The 22,853-nt window shown below is 37.4% G+C and overlaps 1 protein-coding gene across 1 annotated transcript in view; it reads right to left on the minus strand.

The window, feature by feature from the left end:
- LOC107704490 (SLAM family member 9-like) overlaps positions 1-17,097 on the minus strand; it is a 40,624-nt gene extending 23,527 nt beyond the window's left edge. The window contains exons 1-2 of the mRNA XM_016507419.1: positions 16,797-17,097; positions 6,096-6,395 (exon numbers count right to left, since the gene is read on the minus strand). Of these exons, the coding sequence (XP_016362905.1) occupies positions 6,096-6,395; positions 16,797-17,097 (601 nt within the window). The remainder of the gene's footprint in view (positions 1-6,095; positions 6,396-16,796) is intronic.
- Between the last annotated feature and the right edge of the window lie 5,756 nt (positions 17,098-22,853).

A 22,853-nucleotide genomic window follows, 5' to 3' on the forward strand; every position in this document is an offset into this window, starting at 1 on the left:
AAACTTTTTATTTTTTTTTTTTTTTTTTTTTATACATCTGGACCATAGAACGGGACTCTCAAAGCCTTGACATTCGGGTATCCGGGAGATAAGTCGGTAAATTCGAGTAAAATCACAGGCTTCGCTTATCCCGTGCGAATGCACCACACGAAATTCAGAGGTGGGGGGGTTAATTTCAAAATCACACAAGGTCCCCAGATAATACTAATCCCGTGCGAATAGGGCTTAAGACAATAAACAGGCTCCGTATAGCAGCTAACACTAGGAGAGTGGAAAACGCAGAACAGTACTAGAGACCAAACAGGAAATAAACACAGAATGGCTTGGTAAAGTAGCTAACACTTGGAGAGTGAAAAACACTAGACAATACTCGGCAATCTGAACAGGAACTGAGTGGGTGTTAATTAGAGTGTGTAATGGCTCTCACATGAGCGTGTGATTAGTGAAGGCTGTGTGATCAGTGAATTCAGCTGTGTAAGTGCAATGGATGATGGGAACTGTAGTCCGGAGTGACATGTAACAGTCTGTGTAGTGTGAGAGTCAATGTAATGGTAGAGTGACCTCTAGTGGCAATCGGCCGGAAGGCCACGGACCGGATTTGTGACAATTGCTGTGCTATGCAGTTATTTTGAACTTTAAAAATGAATGTAAATGTAATTGAAACGACACAGAGACTCTTACCGTCATTAGTCCAGTGTGTTTGTAGAGTAATGCAGCAGCTAGATTCTTGTCTTCATGAACTGTAATGACAGACACGTTCAGTCAAAACATGGAGAAGATTGGTGATTCACAATTATTTTTACAGAAGTCTGAGCTGTAGATTGACTTGACCTGCGTCTCTGTGTTTCCAGCAGATACAAAACAACCCAATTACAGCCACAATCACCAGAAATCCAGCAGCAGCACAGATCAGCAATATTATCTGAGATCCTGAGGTTGCAGGAGGTGAACGAGTCCGTGAGTCTGGTGTTGTAACAGTTAAAGACAGACAGTCATTAGTGTGAATGAATATGTCAGTCTGATCTACAACAAAAAGACAGACATCAGCTCAAGTAAATAAACCCATATAATAGTGTTGACAGACCTGGACAAGGTGAGTGTTTTAATGCTGATACTGTTAGCTTTCATCTTAATTTATTTCTCAAGATTTATAACAGATTCATGTGTAATAACTTTACATTGTCAGGGAGGATAATAATGTCATAAAAATGAAAACACTTTTACTTCAGACGAGAATCATGCCACAACAGAAACTAATGCCGCTGCTGTTTGAGCTTCAGTGTTTTTTACTTTAATTATTAATTTCTGTGATTAACATTTGTTTTTTAACATGTTAAACTTATGAAAGCTACTATATGTTCAGCATTTGCTCCTCTAGTTGTTAGATATAAACCTGCATGCATCTTCAATGATGCATGATCAATTTTGTTTCTCATTTGTTGGGAAAGTAAACTTTCAGCTTGACGTTACTCACAGCCAGAGTCACTGCATACATACACCTCTACAAGACACACACAGGTGAATTATGTGTGTATGCAATTGTTTATAGATTTATCAAAGTGTATTTGGGAAGAGATGGTTTGGAAAATTGAACTTTTTTTTTTTTACTATCTCTCATTAATATATTTGTTACTATTATCAGAAAAAGTTACATACTGTAGCTTTAAAAAGGTTAGTTCACCCAAAAATTAAAATTACCCCATGATTTACTCGCCCTCAAGCCATCCTAGGTGTATATGACTTTATTCTTTCAGATGAACACAATCAGAGTTATATTAAAAAATATCCTGGCTCTTCCAAGCTTTATAATGGCAGTGAATGGGGGTCAAGATGTTTAAAAATGATCCTGTCTCTTCCAAGCATTAGAATGGGAGTAGGCAGGTGTTTTTGTTCAACAGTCCAGAAGACGTGAAATAAAGTGTGTGCATCCATAATAAAACATGCCTCACACGGCAACAAAATGAAAAATATCCATATTTAAAACTTTATAAACTGTAATCTCTAGCTTCGGCTAACACGAGAGAGTAGCTTTCCAGCAGATGACGTAGGCGTAACGTAAGCTCCGACTGTATTTGTCTGAAAGAAGGAAGTCATATACACCATGGCTTGAGGGTGAGCAAATCATGGGGTAATTTTCATTTTTGGGTGAGCTATCCCTTTAATGCAATTGATGCTGCATGTGTTTCTTACACACTAGTGTCACACGTTCATGCTATTTTCACGTCGCTCAACGCGGCTACATGAAACAACATAGGAAGTGGGAAAAAATACTTTATCTGACACTGAAGATGATGTGATGTCAAAAATATTTTGTCTTTGCACTAAACACTTTTGTCATTTTTATGGTATCTGAATGAATGTTTTTAAAGATCTTTAAAAAAAAGAAATGAAGAGGAAGGAAAAAAGAAAAAAAAGTGTGATTTTTTGATTTTGATTCATACAATTATTTTTCATGAATCTGGCAGCACAAATGACACTGTAGTTGTGACTCACCATAGACAGTAACTCTGAATCTGTATATGGTTAGTTTTGTGCCTTTAATGTTTTCTGTATAAAGTCCAGAGTCTGTGGTTCTGGTGTTTGTGATGGTCAGAGATCCAGTCTGATGATCCAGCTTCAGTCTGTCTCTGAATCCCACAGCATCACCATCAGATGTAGAGAAGATTCCACTCTCTTTACTCATTAGAGCTATACGAGTCTCTGGATGTCCAAAATGCCATGTTATCACATCACGTGTCTGTATTTCAGTAACACCAGATTCTAGAGAGACTGAATCTCCCTCCGTCACTGACACTGACTTCACTGCATCTGCATCAGCAAACACAGCTGAAGAACATAAAGAAAAAAGATTTTTACATTGCTTAATAAAGACAGTTTAAAATGTAAAACATCTGAACACATCATACACAGAAAACACTTTTACTGCAGATGAGAATCAGGTCACACTGAAACTAAAGCTGCTGCTGTTTGAGCTTCAGTGATTTATATAAAGAACATTTAGAAGAAAAAACAAACAAACACTGAATCTGTAGGAACTGAAGCCATAAAAACTCACCAACCAGACGCCACAAACACAAACAGAAGCAAAATCTGTCAAACATCTTTTCAGTCAAACAACGGTTTCAGTCCACAAATATGAAAAGACAAACTCTTCAGAACTGGTTCAGTAATAAAATGACAGATGAGCTGATGTGAGTCTGCTGTGTAGTAAAGTCATGAGAAACTCAACCGTCAGCTAAAATAACCGGACATCTTTAAGTGTTAATGTGTGTGGGAACATCCAGCTCTTTTTTGGTCATTTCACAACATGTTAACTTTGCCGCTTTAAGCTCCAGTAGACCACAGCTTCCTCTTCTGTTCAGTGTTGTCGTTTTCAACAGAAATAAACTGAGCCATAACATGATCAGAGACTAGAGAAGTTAAGAGTGTCTTAAAGCAGCGTTTGATCTGCTCATGAGATCCTGAGAGTGTTTGGCTCTGCTCTCTCCTGTCACTGTCTTCAGCTCGTTTTTTTCTTCATTTCTTATCAAATGTCTTCATTGTTTCTCCTCTCAGACTGATTCCAGAGTTTCTCTGATGGCTTTATGGAGCAGGAACAGATCACCTGCTAGAACTGTGTGTATAAAACTGTTCTTCAATATACAAATATGATTTTATAAGGTCATAATGAGATCTCTGGTGTTTGATTGTAGACTTTGCTTGGAAAATCTTAGTAAAATAACCTTAAAAACCCTGTCTCTAATAAGACAAAACATCTGAGCGCCTCCTGGTGGATGAACAGTCCAAAGAAACGGATTCATTGATGATAATATTCATTCATTCAGACCAGTCACACTGTTCAGGGCAAACAAACTTATTAAGCCTTTGATTTTGATTTTTCATTTTAATTATAATCTTATATAATTCATACTGTTTATGTATAAATGTATAGCATTTTTGTATTTTGTAAAAAAAAAAGAAAAAAAAAGATGACTCTATTAAGCAAAATCAGGCACAATAAATGAGAACAGTAATAATGTTTCTAAAGTCCCCATGAAATCAAAATGGAAGTTTTTTGGCTTTTATTATGAATATGTTAGCCTTAAGGTTATATAAGCTAAATGACATATGGTTTTCAGATTGCAATAGATCTGCAGTGGTCACTATATCAAAAGGAAATTCCAGGGGTCAGGTCCTAAGCCATGAAACAGATAGGTTGGGAAGAATGATAATATTGCATGTCAATATTAATCATACTCATTATACTCTTGTGAATTCATATGCCATCAATAATAGACAACCTAATTATACATTTTTCAAAAATATTGAAACTAAATTGAAACAAATTAAAAATAAATGTACATTGGCAAAATATTATCGATCTAAATCCTCAATGAGGATTATTTTAAAGAAGATAATACACATTTTTAAATGTATTTTACATTTATTATTACTTTCTAAAAAATGCAATGTTATGATTCCATAAAGAAAAAATAGGCAGTGCATTAATAAAAATAGTAAACAGAGTAAACAAATCACAATTGAATAGTACATTTTAAAAAAGTATTGAGCTTAACAATAATGTAATGATGTAAAGCTCTATATGGTGCGCTTTACTGAAAATTATAATAAAATACATAAAGTTAGTAGGCATAATGTAATAAAGCATGGGAAAAACTTTATTCATGAGGGCAGGCAGACACATAAATAATTAAAGCGTTCTTTGATAATCTAGAGTATTTATCATTCAGGATAACGATAAACTCATTAGAGGAAGGTCATAAATGACAAAAACCACATTATATTTGAAACAGTAAGTGTAAAGGCAGATGCAGTTGTTGTGCTCAGAACAGAGTTTGATCATCGCTCTGAGCTGAAACACATGTTCGTCACCACCGTCATCTCAGATTCCTGTCAGACAAACACAGACACAAAGAGTCAAAGCCTGAGAAATGACAATCTGCTGCAAATTCATCCCGAGAACTGATGATGCATTGGACCTGAACATCATTCAGAAACAATGAGCCCATCAAGTATTACGGGATATAAATCAGTGAGTATTATGGGATATAAATCTGTTGTTGTACCGGCTAAAAAGAGACATTAGAGTGAACGTGTTCGTCTGATCTACAGCAAAAGATCAGCTCAATAAACAAACTGAACAAGATGACACTGTCAGAGAGGAGAAAGTCGTACAAAAATGACCAAATAAAAAACTAATTAAAAACAATAATGTGAAAAGAAAATGATCCTGAGTAAGTGGTTTGCTTAATAAATACTTATTAAATAACTACTTGTGTAAATATACTTAAGGAAACTATTATTATAATTGTGTAATTGTGACTCACCAGAGACAGTAACATTGAATCTCTGGTTAATGGTGTGTTTGCTGCTGCTGATCTTAACTTCATAAAGTCCAGAGTCTGTGGTTCTGGTGTTTGTGATGGTCAGAGATCCAGTCTGATGATCCAGCTTCAGTCTGGTTTTGAAACTCTCATCGATAGCATCATATATAGAGATCATACTGTGCGATCTGCTGAGTTTAGCTATGAGCAAGTTGTTCGGTTTAAACGTTATGGTCCACAAGATCCGACCAGCTCTCTGTGTTTCATTAAGACCAGAGTTTAGAGTGACCGAATCTCCCTCCATCACTGACACTGACCTCACTTCATCCGAATCACCAAACACACCTGAAGAACAAATAGAACAAAATGAAAACTGGTACATCACTCAAGTAAACAGTCTTTGGCTGTTTGATACGCGTTCCAAATCACTGGTTCCAAACAAAGGTTACAAAGCTTGTTTCTAAAAAGCGCCCTTAAAATGGCGAACCTGGGCGAACAAACACGATCAGACAGAACAATGCTGTCTACCCCCCATCTAGAGGCCTCTTCATGCCTGCTTAAAAACTCTCCAAATAACTAAACCACAACTCGATAGGTCAGCACATATGAATCAAGAGAGTGCAAGTCTGCGCTGTGATACAAGAGACATAATAAAAGTCAAGGCAAAATCGTGTTGCTATGGACAGCGGTGTTTATGAGACAATATTTGAATGCCGCTATTAACCAATCAGGATCACGTATTCCAGAAAGCCACATAATGAACTGCCGTACCTGCACATGTGTGACAGAGTTGAGTGATGTCCAGATGTTGAGTCTGGTTGCTGATGGGATTGTTGAGCACACAGCTGTAGGTGTTTTTATCCTGATATTCCACCTCCAGAGGTAGAGAGAGACTGATGCTGAGATCAGACACACTGATGCTGGACAATAAACTGTTTCCTTTGTACCAGGAGAGAGTCACATGACTCACATTCACCACTGAACACAGCAATGAACAATTCTGCTGTGATGATGATGATGATGAAGAACAGTTTGAAGAGTCACTGCTGATGACAGGAACAGGCAGACGAGCTGAAAACACGAGAGAATAAATTAAGAGCAAGTAACAGTAATTAAGAGGATGTTTTGAATGTTTTTATTGAGAATCAGTGTGTTTTAATGCTGATACTGTTAGCCTTCATTTCTCAAGATTTATAATAGATTCATATTTAAAAAGATTACACTGTCAGAGAGGAAAATGTCATTCAAAATGAAAGACTAATTAAAAACATAAGGAGAAAGACTGTGCATGGGATCTTAAATGGTTTGTTTTATAAATGTTTATGAAATAATTATTTGTGTAAATACACCTAAAGAAAATTATCAGTATGAAGCTGGCAGCACAAACGACACTGTAACTGTTACTTACCATAGACAGTAACATTAAATCTGTATCTGATCTCTCTGCTTCCGCTGAGGATGTTTACTGTACAAACTCCAGAGTCTGTGGTTCTGGTGTCTGTGATGGTCAGAGATCCAGTCTGATGATCCAGCTTCAGTCTGTCTCTGAATCTCCCATCAGTGTGTTTTAATGCTGATACTGTTAGCCTTCATTTCTCAAGATTTATAATAGATTCATATTTAAAAAGATTACACTGTCAGAGAGGAAAATGTCATTCAAAATGAAAGACTAATTAAAAACATAAGGAGAAAGACTGTGCATGGGATCTTAAATGGTTTGTTTTATAAATGTTTATGAAATAATTATTTGTGTAAATACACCTAAAGAAAATTATCAGTATGAAGCTGGCAGCACAAACGACACTGTAACTGTTACTTACCATAGACAGTAACATTAAATCTGTATCTGATCTCTCTGCTTCCGCTGAGGATGTTTACTGTACAAACTCCAGAGTCTGTGGTTCTGGTGTCTGTGATGGTCAGAGATCCAGTCTGATGATCCAGCTTCAGTCTGTCTCTGAATCTCCCATCATCACCATCATACAAAAGGATCATACTGGACTTCATACTGAGTTCAGCTATGAGTAAGTTGGTATGTCCAAACCTCCACTCGATCTCATCATCTGTCTGTATTTCAGTAAGACCAGAGTTTAGAGTGACTGAATCTCCCTCCATCACTGACACTGACCTCACTTCATCTGAATCACCAAACACACCTGAAGAACAAACACAAGAGTCTTCTGTTTAAATGATAGATCTTTTAATAACTGTATGATGGATTACTAATATAAACTGTATGAAAATTACATTTGAAATCAATTTCCAAACTACAAAAACGATTAATAATTGCATCTTTGTGGTGATTCTGAATGAAACCCATTTTCTGATGAAGTTGATTTGAGCTCCACACAACATCATACACAGAAAACACTTTTACTGCAGATGAGAATCACATCACACTGAAACTAAAGCTGCTGCTGTTTGAGCTTCAGTGTTTTTTATAGAGCCACCATTTAGTGAATCTTTCACAGAAAGACCTGAAGCCATAAAAACACATTTAAAACTCACCAACCAGACGCCACAAACACAAACAGAACAAAATTAAGTTGATTGCCATTTTCCTCATCGATTCTCGAAAGCAACAATTAAAATGTCTGAAACACGACTGGATGGTGATATTTATCTGGTTGTGTGTGAATCCTCCCCTAACCGCCATCACAGTTTACTCTCAGACGTCCATCCTCTTTTACATCACGAAAATCAACAAGCTTTTGCTGATCTTACATCTTCAAACTTAAAACCAGGAACAGGCAAAATTCAGGCGATCAGCAAACAGGTTGTCTGAAGCAGTTTAAGTCAAAACCAGTGGAAATTCAGCAGAAATAAACAGGCTTGGTAATGTGTCTCTGTCCACACTAGTGTTTTCAAGTGTTTTCCAAAAGTCTGAAAATACTTAAATCATCTTATGTGCATGTGTAAAACATAATAAAAGCTTGCGGAGACTATCTGTAACCCAGGTCACACTCATGTATTTTCCAATACGCAAATCATGTTTTGCTATAGGACTCATGCCTTGTTTTTTGCAAGCTACTGGTGGTGGTTTCTTTCTCATTTGCATTTCTAGCTGGCTTTAGTATCTTCTAAATAACATTTAATATGCATATCTTTAATGTAACATCTATCACAGCATTTCTTCTTCACAATCTCTATGTGTTTCTGTATTTTTGAATGATGACAGGCAGACGAGCTGGAAAACATGAGAGAATGGAGGATGAATAGAGATATTCAAGCAGATCAAAATTGGTCAAAAGTAGAGCATGTGAAGGAAATTTTTAATTGATCACACACTAACATTCCTTTTCCTTGCATTACATTTATATGTTTTTGAAAACTAAATGTCCCCAACACTTGGGCCAAAGTTAGTGTGTTGAAATAACTAAAGAGGAAACAGTACTAGACAGCTGTCTAGGTTTGTATATAGATTTAACCTCATGACTTGAGTAGCAAGCTAATGTATCTTTTACCTAGTAACAGAAGAAAGTTTGCTGAATTTAACATATGAAGAACCAATCATATTGGAGAACAATAATGTAATGGATCATGTCACCTTTGCCATACATTAAAATCAAGAATATGTGATTTGTTCATTCTCTTTAACCTTTATTTAATGAACAAAAGTACAAAGAAAAGATTTCCAATGTTTTGCGAATCTAAATTATGTTTTGCAAATTTAAATGTAATCATTTAGCAGACACGTTTATCCAAAGCAACTTACAAAAAAGGACAATAGAAGCAATCAAACCAACAAAAGGGCAACAATGTGCAAGTCTAATCTAGCACAATATACATAGGAAGCTTTTTTTTTTAAATAGACATATAGAATAGAAAATGTTAGTAATAAAGGGTCTATTGTTGAAGATGCACCTTCAGCCATTTCTTGAAGATGGCTAAAGACTAAGCAGCTTAGACGGAGTTAGGCAGGTCATTCCACCAGCAAGGAACAGACAAGGTAAAGGTCTGTGAAAGGGATTTTGTGCCTCTGTGGGATGGTACTACAAGGCGCTATTCACTCACATAACACAAGCTTCTGGAGGGCACGTCTGAAGCCAATGTTTCTTGTAAGCAAACATTTGTCTTGAATTTGATGCGAGTGGCTACTGGCAGCCAGTGCAAGTTTATGAAGAGAGGTGTGATGTGTGCTCTGTTTGGCTTGTTGAAGACCACTCTCGCTGCTGCGTTCTGGATCAGTTGCAAAGACTTGACAGAACATGCTGGAAGGCCTAACTAGAGGGCATTAATAGTCCAGTCTTGAGAGAACAGGAGCTTGGATGAGGAGTTGTGTTGCCTGTTCCAATAGGACGGACCTGATCTTCCTAATGTTGTATTAGGAAAATCTGCAGGACTGGGCAGTTCTAGCAATGTAGTCTGTGAAGTTTAACTGACCATTGATCACAACTCCAAGGTTCCTGGCTGTCTTGGAAAGAGTTATGGTTGACGAACCTTGCTGAATGGAGAAGTTGTGATGAAGTGCTGGGATACCATATTTGGCCACACGTCACGTCACTTTCACAAGCAGATCTGTCTTTGCAAGATTGAGTTGAAGGTGATGGTCTTTCCTCCATTCAGTAGGCTGAGATGCGAGCAGCTACTGTCAGATCATCTAGCTGGAATGAGAGGTAGAGTTTGTCATCAGCATAGCAGTGATAGGAAAAACCATGATGGATCCTAGTGATGACATGTAGATTGAGACGAGAAGTGGTCCAAGCACTGAGCCCTGAGGAACCCCAGTAGCTAGATGTTGCGACACCTCACCCCTCCAAGACACCCTGAAGGTCCTACCTGAGAGGTAAGACTTGAACCATTGGAGTGCATGACTTTTTCAAAAGCAGCAGACAGATCCAGCAAGATGAGCATTGAAGATTTGGAAGCTGAAATTGCCAGTCTCATGGCTTCAATAACCGAAAGCAGGACAGTTTCAATTATGTGGCCAGTTTTGAAACCAGATTGGTTGTTGTCTGGGAGGTTGTTCTGTGAGAGAAAGATAGAGACTTGGATGAACACGACTTGTTTAAGCATCATCTTAGCAGAGAATGGAAGGCCTCCATCATCATCATCATCATCAGGATCTCATACCAATCCCATCAGCAACCAGACCAGACATCTCAACATCACTCAACTCTGTCACACATGCTCAGGAGAGCACTGCATATATTAGCATTTATTTACAGTTTTTATGTTTTTATTCCTCAGATTCTGTCCACTGTTGTGGTTCTACTGATGCTGTGATCCGATTGGTCCTCTCTGCTATGGTGGGCGTGGCTACTGTCATTCTTCTGGTTAATGACATCAGATCTGAACAAGATCAAACACATATTCACACATCAGGTACATGATTGATGGTGTAATTTTTGCCTTGATATGTTCATCTTTTTCAGAATGTATTGAAATCTATAGCAGAACACTGAAGTTTAAAGGTTCTACAAGTGTGTCTTTTGTTCTTTTAGTGTTTTTTTCATAATTAATACTGATGATTATGTCAGCTTGCACTCTCTATTTCAGATTTTTAAATGTATTTATTTGTAAGGTATCATTGTGTAGATTTCTCTCAGACACACAGTTCTCACTTCACTTACTACTGCTGTCCATTTGCCATATGTATTTGCTTGCCTTTATCCATAAAGTTGTCTCACTCTTAAGAGTCTCTCTATGTTTAATTTTCACTGATACTTCAGCTTGCTACTCAAGTCATAAGGATAAATATATACACAAACCTAGACAGCTGTCTAGTTCTGTTTCCTTATTTGTTATTACAAGACACTAGCTTTGGCCCAAGTGTTGGGGACATTCAGTGTTCAAAACCACAAAAATATAATTCAAGGAAAAGGAATGTTAGTAATAATTAAAAAATCCCTTCACATGCTCTACTTTTGATCAGTCGTGGTTCCTCTCAATGTCTCTTCCTTGTCTGCTTAAATATCTTCATTCATCCTCATTTATCTCTATTCTCTCATGTTTTCCAGCTCGTCTGCCTGTCATCAGGAAAATACAGAAAAATGTAGAGATCGTAAAGTTGCTTAAGACATGCTGTGATAGACAATGTTATATTAAAGATAGGCATATTGAATAATATTTAGACAAGAGAGTAAAGACAGTTGAACTAGAGGAGTAAATGAGAAAGAAACCACCACCAGTAGCTTGCAAAAAACATTAGAAAGTGCGACGTCAGTAAAAGGCTCCTGGAGCAAAACATGATTTGCATATTGGAACATACATGGAATGATGATTTTGAGTGTGACCTTGTTGCCAGATAGTCTCTGTGAGCTTTTATTGTTTTATGTTTTAGTTTCTTTTGTCATTCGATTTTAGCGCAGTTGTCATTGCTAGGAAACATTGTATTGCTTACTGTGTTTAAGGTGGTAAATGCGTGCTGAAGTTGTGTTTTTTCTCGTGATTGCCACTTGGTATTTCATTTTTGTTGTTCCTAGTAGTAAGGTGTAGCCAAAGCCAGGTAAAGTACTATTTTTTTTTACAGAGTTAGCAAGTACTCATTATGAGAAGCAGTCAAGCAACAGAAGGCGGCAGCAGACTGTCAGTGTTTTTGTTTCTTTTCTCAGATTTTAGCACAGGGGTCATTGCTAGGAAACATTGTTTTGTTTGCTGTGGTTACCATGGTAAACACATGCTGAATTTGCGTTTGCTAAACAGTAAGGCGTGGCATGCTGAATTCAATAACGACATATCAGGTGAGTACTGTATATAATTGGTTAGCATACCGCGGTAGCCCTTGTGCGAAACCCTCATCGCGTGAAGTCCGAAGAGTGTAAGGCCCAGCGACTCTACCTGCGTGACTCCACTGAGCAAGGACACTGGCAAGGCACTTGAGTATTCCTTTTTTTTTACCTTTCTTACCTTTTTATACAGCTTGTTGTCATATGTCTGCTTTAGTGATCTGTCTTCATGTGTTTGTAAATCCCTACCATTACTAACACACTTAAGTCACATGTCATGCATCGGAGTATGCATGAGAGTACATGAGTACATGAGAGTAGTAGTGTCATGTAGTCCTGTAGTACATTACTATCATTTCCTGTTGGTCTCTGGAATTAGCAGAGTGCTGTAAACAAATCAGACTTCATTACATCTATTACTGGTCATTCAGGTCTCAAGTCAAGTCAAGTCAAGTCTGCTTTATTGTCAATTCTTCCACATGTACAGCACATACACACAGAGAATTGAAATTGCGTTACTCCTGTGTGAGTCAAAACTCACACCTCAAAACTGCCACACCTGCAGTCCTCTCCACTAATTTAACTTTTTCACACACCCCTTGTCTAACTGAGATGAGTGGGGTACTGGTCTGCTCATCTTCAATGAGTGGACATTTAATCATTTACCATCTTTGTGTGACAATAGCTCCTTTGAATCGCCCAATTAAAAGACACTTTGTAGTTGTTTATTGTGCCCCAGGTCAGCAAGGTAACTTCTTGGAGGAGTTGGATGTGTTACTCTCATTCTTCCCTGAGGATGGTACTCCTCTCGTAGTACTTGAAGATTTCAACATCCACTTTGAAAAACCTCAGGCTGCTTACTTCCACATTCTGCTTGCCTCGTTTGACCTCAAGCAAGTGTTTACTGCAGCAAATCATAGATCAGGTAATTAATTGGTTTTACTGACCTTGGTTGGATAAGTTCTGTCCTCTCTTTCTACTGCTAAAATGAAATTATACCCTAACAAAATGAAATATTCTGACTCTTGCATGCTTTTCATAACATTTCCCCCACCTTCAGCAGCTCTAACAGTTGACGACTTATCCACATTCTTCATAAATAAAACAACAACCATTAGCATCCAAATTTCCACACCACAAACACCTACCAACACCTGTCTTCACGGTGCATTTCCCACAGCATTTAAGCAGGCTCAGATAACCCACTGTTTAAGAAACCCACTCTAGATCCAGCACTATTAGAAAACTACAGACCTGTATCCATGCTGATGACAGGAACAGGCAGAATAGCTGGAAAACATGACAGAATGAAGATTTGAACAAATCAAATCAACAATTTTATATTCGGTTTAGTGTGTCGAGTGAGTGTTTATATCTCAAACTATAAACTGATTCAACAATTCAGTATGGAAATGGTTAAAGGGGACATAACACAGACAGTTTCTGCCAATCTCATGTTAATCTTCAGTACCTATAGAGATGTCTCAATTGTTTCTTCTCTCAGACTGATTTCAGAGTTTCTCTAGTGGCTTTATGGAGCAGGAACAGACCGCCTGCTAGAACTGTATGTATGAAAGTGATATGTGATTGTTCTGAACACTGCATTTGTGAGACGGTCACACTTGAAGATGGCTGTGACATCAGAGTTGACGAAGATATTCAGTTACGAGATGTCGTTTTGAGCAGAGCCTCGTAGACTCTGGACTGACACTCAATTTTTCCAGCAGTGAAGTATTAGGAATTTCAGCATAAACATACAATATAGTAAAATAGTTATTAGAAAATTTAATACAATGAAATAATGGAATAATTTTGTTCTAGTTGAATGAGCTTCATCACGTCTCTCACAAGCTATCGTGGTTGCTTTGTTTAGTGACACCGTGTAGTGAAAGACAGAGTTTTGGCATGAAACTCTAGATGGCACAGTCCGATATCTGATGTCATATACCAGAACAATGACAGTGGCCACGCCCACCAGAGCAGAGAGGACCAATCGGATCACAGCTTCAGAGTCTGAGGAATAAAAGCACAAAACTGAGATCAGCTCAGTGAATAAACATTAATATTGCCATTGACGTACCATAACAATTGTGACACTTGAGTGATGTTGAGATGTCTGGTTGCTGATGGGATTGTTGAGCACACAGCTGTAGGTGTTTTTATCCTGATATTCCACCCAGAGATATAAAGAAAGGTCGCCACCGAGACCAGACATTCTTATGCTGGACAAAAAAGTGTTTCCTTTGTACCAGGAGAGAGTCATGTTTCTCACATCCACAGCTGTACACACCAATGAACATGATGATGATGATGACGAAGAACATTGTGAAGAAACATACTTTGCAAAAATGTCACTGCAGATTTACAACTTAAAAGTACGTAAAGCTCACTTGTACAGTAACTTTAACAAATAAGCATAGGTCAACCTGTACTGAACACTCTACATTATTTTTAATAACGTGTTCAAGCAGAAATATGTTATAGTGATCAGTGCACCGAGAGCGCACATGCACATCTCTCTGGAAAGCATCTGCTGTGTACAAACATCTGATAGATGTCTCTAAGATGTCAGTTTTACATACATTCTAAATCATAACAAATGGTTAACGGTAAATTCCTGTACTATATACGGTGAAAAACTGTATTGGACATTACATGTAACTTTACGGTAGTGTACCGTTTTTGGAAGTGAAAAATACGGTATAATTTACAGTGAATAACCGTAAATTGGCATTCCCAGAATTCCCTGCATTACATTTCAAATTTTACCGTAAATTTTACGGAATTTTTTTTACAGTGTATATTAACTGTATGTTATGTATATAACAGTAGCAAACGATGCTTTAAAAAAAACACTCAAAACATTCAACATTTTAGTGCCCAAACGTCTCCAACGGGACAAAAAAAGCCTGTGAAGCGCTGAGAGCCTCCTATATTACCTTTGCATTAAATTACAAAAAAAATAAAAATAATGTACAACATTGTTTACTGTAGTAAACACTGCTGTGAGGGTGTTTCTGAGGGAATAACCGTGATTTTGACACCTTTCTCTCTTCTGACTGCTGTAATCTCTCTCTACTTTTTACTCATTTGAAAAAGTCATGGATTTTTCTTTTGATGTTGGATCAAATGAAACCGCAAAAACTAAATCTGCTGTAGAAGTTTACCGATGTTATGCTGACTTCCGCTTCTGAGAACCTCGTGAAAAAAAGAGTCAATATGGGAAAAAGAACTCATTACATTAATGTAGCAGACGTTATTCAGTACATTACAAAAAAAAACTTTTTAGCAAGTGTTAGAATGAGCTTAATAAACTTTGTATTCCTCCAGGAGGAGCTCACCATAATAAATGTAATAAAACATGGAGAGACCTCAGAGTGAATAAAATCTTTATTGATAAAGACAAGCAAATACAGATGACAAATGCACAGCAGTAGTAAAGAGAGATCTGAGTGTCTCTTTATTCATTTGTTTTATGTATCTGAGGGAAATATGAACAATAAAGCTTTCAAATTAGATTTTATAAAATAAGAAAGAAAAATGCACTTCTGTTTTCATGTATTCATGTTCAGCCAGTTGAAGAGCTTCTGTATTAGAGACGTCTGATATGAACAACAATAAAACTACAAGACAGGCACATTTTAAAGTGCTTTAAAGCCCCATAAAATATGAAAGATAATATTGTAACAAACGTAAGATTGTAAAAAACAGTTTAAAAATTAAGGCATTGTAATATTGATGAATCATGGTATTTATCATAACACTCACTTTTGTAACTTTGAGCATGTATACGTGAATGTTACTTTACGCTCTCAAATAATCTTGTAGTGTGAAAATTAGTTGCTGATAAATGAACATCAAAACTAGCATATGAATATATAAAGCCATTACAAAAAAAAATGAAGATTAATAAATGATAAACAAAATTGTTATAGGAGAAATTACATCGTAATTTAGGTTTGTGTCGAGGGAATACGTGTATGATTTTGTTCAGGTCTTCTGGATCTGATGTCATAAACCAGAAGAATGACAGTAGCCACGCCCACCAGAGCAGAGAGGACCAATCGGATCACAGCTGAGGATGAATGAAGATATTCAAGCAGACGAGGAAGAAACATTGACAGGAACCATGACTCAACATAAGTCGAATCTGATATACAGAGTTAAATATAAACCTGGCTGTTAATGTAAAAAATTAAGGTAATTAGTTATTTTAAATAATTAATCATGATGAGATAATTTATTAGATATAGCTGTAATAAATAAAACATGTGAAACTGATATTTAACTCACCGAAGACAATGATAATAAAAGGAAACTTGCTGAAATGTTTGTACCGTAGATCATAAAGTCCATCATGTTCAGTTGAGATGTTTATGATGGTCAGAGATCCAGTTTTTTTGTCCAGCTTCAGTCTGTCTCTGAATCTCCCGTAAAGAGCATCATCAAATACAGTGAATCTGTCAGCCCGTTTATCGATTTGAGCTATTAAAGTCTCTCCATTATATCCAAACTTCCACTCAATCACATCATTCTTCTTAATTTTATTAAGAAGAGAGTTTAGAGTAACTGAATTTCCAGTTTCTACTGACAAATACTTTGCTCCTGTATCACCAAACACAGACACGCAGAATAAACATAAACAGGGTTTAACATCGATTTAGACAGTCATTTACAAAAGTAAATAGTTTGACATTTTATTTTGAAATGAATATCAGTAAACAACAGAAGCAAAATGGAATTTGGATTAATAATGTTTGTGGTGATTAAAATACTAAACAGGTGAAACTGATATTTAACTCACCATTGACAGTGAGACTGAAACTCTTGATCAGACTGTTGATGAGTAGGTTATAATCTCCAGCATGTTCAGTCATGCTGTTAATGATGGTCAGAGATCCAGTTTGATCGTCCAGCTTCAGTCTGTCTCTGAATCTCCTATCAGGACCATCATATACAGTGATTCTGTTGTTCTGTTTATTGATTTCAGCTATTAAAGTGTTTTCAATTCCAAACTTCCACTGAATCACATCATCATCCTTCATTTCATTAAGACCGGAGTTTAGAGTGACTGAACGTCCCTCCTTCACATACTTCACTTCCATTAAACCAAACACACCTGAAGAACAGAGTTTTTCACAGATTAAACTCTCACGAGTTCACACTTACATATAATTAAATAGAGTAAAGGTTATGTGTATTTGGCGTGCTGTCCGAGGGGAGGGCTGAACCCAGAGTACTCCCCCCTGCCACCTTGGGATAGGAATATTTAGAAGCGAGGACATGAGGTGGTGGAAGGATGCTGGAAAACCGTCAAGGAACATAGGTAAGCCTGCTGTGTGTGTATATATCTCTTATCTTGTTAATTAGGATAATTATCTGAACGTGCTCCTCCCGAACTTTGTTAATAAAACATTTAAAATCACTTGAGGTTGGTTTGATGACGCTTCACTAAAATACGTTTAATCGATTAAATGTGAAGTTAATATTCTGCAGCAGTACAAAGACAAAAGATGTTAATGAAAAGACAAATAGATTTATATGTGGAACAATAACTAAAAAAGACTTTAATGTTTAATGTCCCACTAAAACTAATCAGTATCTGAGCTTCAAATTTATTTTATTGAATCAATCCCTAATAACTGACTTCAGACCTGAATTCAAACCTGATCTGACATTTCTATATGAGAATAACAGTGTTGATCCTCTCTGACTAATTTAACCAGTAATTTAATGCATGTTACCAGAAAAGAAGCAACTGAAATCATAAAAACACATTTCAAACTCACCAACCAGACGCCACAAACACAAACAGAACCAAACTGATTTCAGAGACATTTTCTTCATCGGTTCACTGAAAACCCCACGATAGCGATGCTTAAAATGTCTGAAAACACGATTGAACTGTGATCTGTTGAATCTTCTCTCAACAGGATTCTAACTCTGTCGCTGTTTCCTTTAGCAGAGGAAGTCAAGAAAACGATTAAGCTTTTGCTGATCTTACATCTTAAAATGAATTCTGGTCCTGCATGAGTGAAATGTTGCATGAGTGTTGGATTTGATATCTGTATCTACTCTGTGTTATTTAATGTAGTAAGCTGTCAATCATATTTGACCTCTGACTCTTATTTGACTGCTGATGGATTCACTTCATTTCAGTGTAAAGATGTTTGGTGTGGAGCAGAAGATTGTGAGGTTCATATTATCAGGACAGAAAATGAAGAAACGCTTCACTCATAAACTACAGACACACACAGCAACCATAAACATCCAGCAGAAGCTGTTTATCCACCAACAGATCAAACCAGACACACTGATGTTTGCACAGATAAAACAAAAGAGAAAAATCCTTGCAGGCTTCATTTTGACTCAAAACCCAGTAAATTACACATACCTGTAAATGTAATTGTTAATTTAGCCTCTGAGAGTTGGTATTGATGAGAAATGTGATGAGAAATGATTGAGTTCATAATGAGATCCCTGACTTTTGACCGCAGACTTTGGTATTTTGGCAAATCTGTGCACAATAACTTTTGAATGTTTGCCTTGGTCTTTTCTTCTGGAGAAACTGAGAAGTGTAGAGGCCTGGATCAGTGATTTCTGAAATTATGATGACCTTACATAACAACTTTCATATTTTAACTGCAACAGTAACAAGTATTGGAAAATCACACTCAAAACATTAAACATTTTAGTGAACCAACATCTCCGCCGAGACAAAAAAGCCTGTGAAGCACGGAGCGCCGACTGCTGGATGAACAGTTGAGAGGAGAAACATTCACAGACTGAGATGACGTGCTTCCACTGTTATTAACATCCTACATCTGTCAACCCAATTATGTACACTTACAGGTGCGTCATGCACTTAGTATATTTGAGGGGGCACCAAACTTGTGAACTACATAATTAAATATCTCGATTCTCGAATATGTGTAAGTAAATGCATTTTGCATCGTAATAGATCATGTTAGTTAATCTATAATAGCGATGTAGACTAATGTAAGAGTAATCTATCAACGAGGCATAAAACCCGTCTTTTTTTGCTTCTCTGTTTCCGAGGTAACTAGGAATTACACAAGCTTCAGTCTGGATCCAGCCCTTATGAAGTTCTGAGATGACCTGAGAGATGATGCCAATCCTGCCGAGGAACTCAGATGACGACAAACCTGAACCAATATACAAAACTACCAAATTTTGCTATAAGTTTGACTGCAATATATATATAATCATTGCTGGTAATAGTGTTCACCATTTGTTTGAATACGTCATTAACTAACTGCATGATTTTTACTGTACATTTCTGCCATGGACATCACCTTGACATAGTCAACACTGATAAGCTACTCATAAATATAATGTAGAAACTTTAATTTTCTGTGAAGCTGCTTTGCAGCGATTTGTTTTGTGAAAGGCACAATACAAATAAACATGAATTGAAAAACGTGAATTTTTACTTAAGTACTTTACTTAGGGGTGTCATGGCATAAAACATTAATACGACTGACTTTGTATTTAATGTGAATTTAATAAAAACTTTAATAAACATTAATAAGATGTTGATATTTGGTTAAATTTCAGTTGCGATGTAGGTTGACCAAAATTCAATGTCAATTCAATGTCTAATGTCAATGTTAATTTGATGTCTAATACCGACATCAGCTGACGTTGATATTTTGTTGTTTTTAGGTGTTGTAAAGCAACCCAAATCCAACGTTAAGTCAATGTCAAATACTGACGTCAACCTGATTTTTATTCTCAACCAAAATGCAACATCTGTCTAATGTTGGGGGTCCAACGTCAACCTGATGTTATCCGGTGCCTGTTGGGTTACATTACCAAAGAATATTTTTACTGACTTCAATCTAGCACAAGTTTAAGCACTCAAACTCTTCAAAACTGGTTCAGCAATCAAATGACAGATGAGCTGATATGAAGCTCATTTGTAGTAAAATGAAGTGAAACTCCCCCTTCAGCTACAATAACTGCACATCTTTAAGTGTTAATGCATGTGATTGTCTGGCACTTTTTTTTTTTTTGGCTGGTTAATTAACACTCTGAACATCGTCACATTGAGCTCCAGTAGGCGTCCACTTCCTGTAGATCCATGGTGTCATTTTCAACAGAAAGAAACTGACACATAACATGTGAAATGTGTCCTAAAGCAGCGTTTGATCTGCTCATGAGATCCTGAGAGTGTTTGGCTCTGCTCTCTCCTGTAACTGTCTTCATTTCTTATCAAATATCTCGATTGTTTCAGTTTCTCTAATGGCTTTATGGAGCAGGAACAGATTACCTGCTAGAACTGTGTGGATAAAAGTGTTCTCTGATATCTTCAAATAATTAATATTCAGCAGCTACGGATTATGACACTCTAAATGCTTACTTTGTTCCAACACTGCATTAGTCCTTATAGCTGCTATTAGAGTATGTGAGGAAGTTTTTCATTTGTCTTTGACCCTTATCATCAGATCAGACTGTGGCCCTCAGTTCATGTCTGCTCAATTTCAACAGTTCTGTGAGGCAAATAAAGTCTACATGTGAAGACAACACCAAAATGGGCAGAGGTGATGTGACCATATTAAAACACTCAGGCAGAGGGGCTAGACTGGAAACAGACCATATACAGATCCACTGAACACAATACTTCTGCTGAGCCTTGCTGAGTTTCTTCTCCAACAGGAAAACCCCTTCTAGTGGGCCCCGGCCCCTGGTAGAGAACCACTGCTCTAAATGCTTACTTGCTAACAAGTGAACACCGCATTAGTGAGACAAAAACAACATGACACTGCAACGGTTTCTCACTCACTTCAGTCAAGCTGCTAAAGACTGTAAAATAAAGATAATCAGCTGTGAGATGCCGTTTTGAGCAAACGCTTGCATATGAGGCGGGCAAATAAAGCAATAATTCCAGACCAGTTCAACATGACCAAACCAACATGAAGTCGCATGAGCACTCGCAGGTATTGAGGGAGTGGAGAAAATCTCTGATGATATTATTATACTTGCGCCAAACCAAGAGACACATGATCAGAGATCACATGCAGTCCACCGCAGAGTAAGTTCTGGTAAGACAAGAAAAGACCAGAAAACTGACAACTCAGTTGAGCTCAAGCTCCAGACACTATTGTGTCCAAAAAGGGAAATTATGTGTTCACCATAAAAAAGTACCTCGTTTGTGAAGAAATTATTCAGTGTGAATGCAAATTACCCCCAGCTGAACAGCAAAAGCAATCAGACAGAACTAGTGGAGTCAGAGGAAACTGAGCAGATCACTCCTGATAACATGCTGATCCAGACTGAGCTACTGATGGTGCTGTTGATCCACAGATGAAACACAGACACAAATCACACTACAGAGATTTAAAGAGCAGGTCATATAGGTTTTTGAAAAATATATTCTTTGCAGTTTGTAACGTAGCTATCCTTCAATGTAAACAGTCTGCAAAGTTGTTAACAAAAAAGTGCATGATAAATAAAGATATTGGCTGCGTCTGAAAGCCTAGGCAGCTGACTTGCTGCCTCACTGCCCTATCAGATGACTTAGCAGGCAGCGTTTTTGCACGAAGGCACCTAATGAAACTGATTTCGGACAGGCTTCTGAGGCAGCATAACGGTTTAATGATCTAAAACAAAATAGAACGAGTTTTGGTGATAACTAAATGAATATGTAATTACTATAATACTGATTTCTCGCTAGAACTAACATCAAAAGTGCAAAAAGTTAGTCAGAAATAGACATTTATACACAAACTGACCACCAAACGCAACTTTCAGACGCCATATTTGTTTTTTAGAAACAGAAGGCGAATTCCAAACTGCTTTTTTGCTCCCTTGAAGGGCACTTCTGGAAGGGGACGCCATTTGTGGGGACGTTCTAAACGAAAGTGAACAACTGAATCCCTTCGCGAAGGGCCCTTCCAGAAGTCCGTTAGCGAAGGGAACATGTGATGGTCACTTCACGGAAGTGATTTCCGTTTGTGATCATGTGATCTTCATTTAGGAGATCTTGTGACGCATTTAAAAGCAAAGTTGTGGTTGATTTCGACACAAACGTAAGTAGAATAGGTTAATTAAATTTGTCTTTATTTTAATGTAGGCCTAATACAAAATATTTTTCATCAGAAATATTATTTAAGATGGTAGTGTAAGCAAGTTTAGTTTGAAAAAGCTTAATAGTAAGTAAGACACAATTAGACAATATTTGAATAAAATAATAATAATGAGAAGAAATATAGATTTGCAACAACTGGTGAAGTGCTGAATGCTGCACGCACGCGCAGCATTGTCAAGGTAACATTTGGCCAGTCATTCCCTTCGCCAAGGGAGTTCCAAACGCTTATACGAGACAGTAATACCCTGCACCCTTCAAAGAACACACTTCAAGGGCTCTGCCCTTCGAAGGGAGTAGGGCATAGGGATGCTCACTTCTGTTTGGAATTCGCCCAGAAGGTTTCTGAAGAGCATTTTTGAAGCATAAAGTGGGCGGAGCGGGCCGTCGCCATCTTGGCAGCGCGTCACCACGAGTCACTCCTGGATAATCGTACATGTGCGAAGAGGCGGGACGTGGGTGGAGCTCGTTGCTGAATCCACGCCCGCCTAGCTCTACGGTGGTGACAGCAGCGGCAATCCACCTGTCACTCAAGTGGCCACGCCATTAATTATGCAGAACTTTAAGGCTCAATATAATTTAAACGGATGAGTTAAAAAAAAATTCATCCCCCTCACAGTTGTCATGAAGGGCAAAATTAGCTATATAGACCAAAACCAATGTTTGTACCAGGCTGTAAACATATTTTTTTTTCTGCTGTAAAGTTGGGCATTTTAACATGGGGAGTCTATGGGATTGACTCCCTTTTGCAGC

This window comes from Sinocyclocheilus anshuiensis, unplaced genomic scaffold (genome assembly GCF_001515605.1).
Source record: "Sinocyclocheilus anshuiensis isolate Anshui unplaced genomic scaffold, SAMN03320099.WGS_v1.1 scaffold2468, whole genome shotgun sequence".
Taxonomy (NCBI): domain Eukaryota; kingdom Metazoa; phylum Chordata; class Actinopteri; order Cypriniformes; family Cyprinidae; genus Sinocyclocheilus; species Sinocyclocheilus anshuiensis.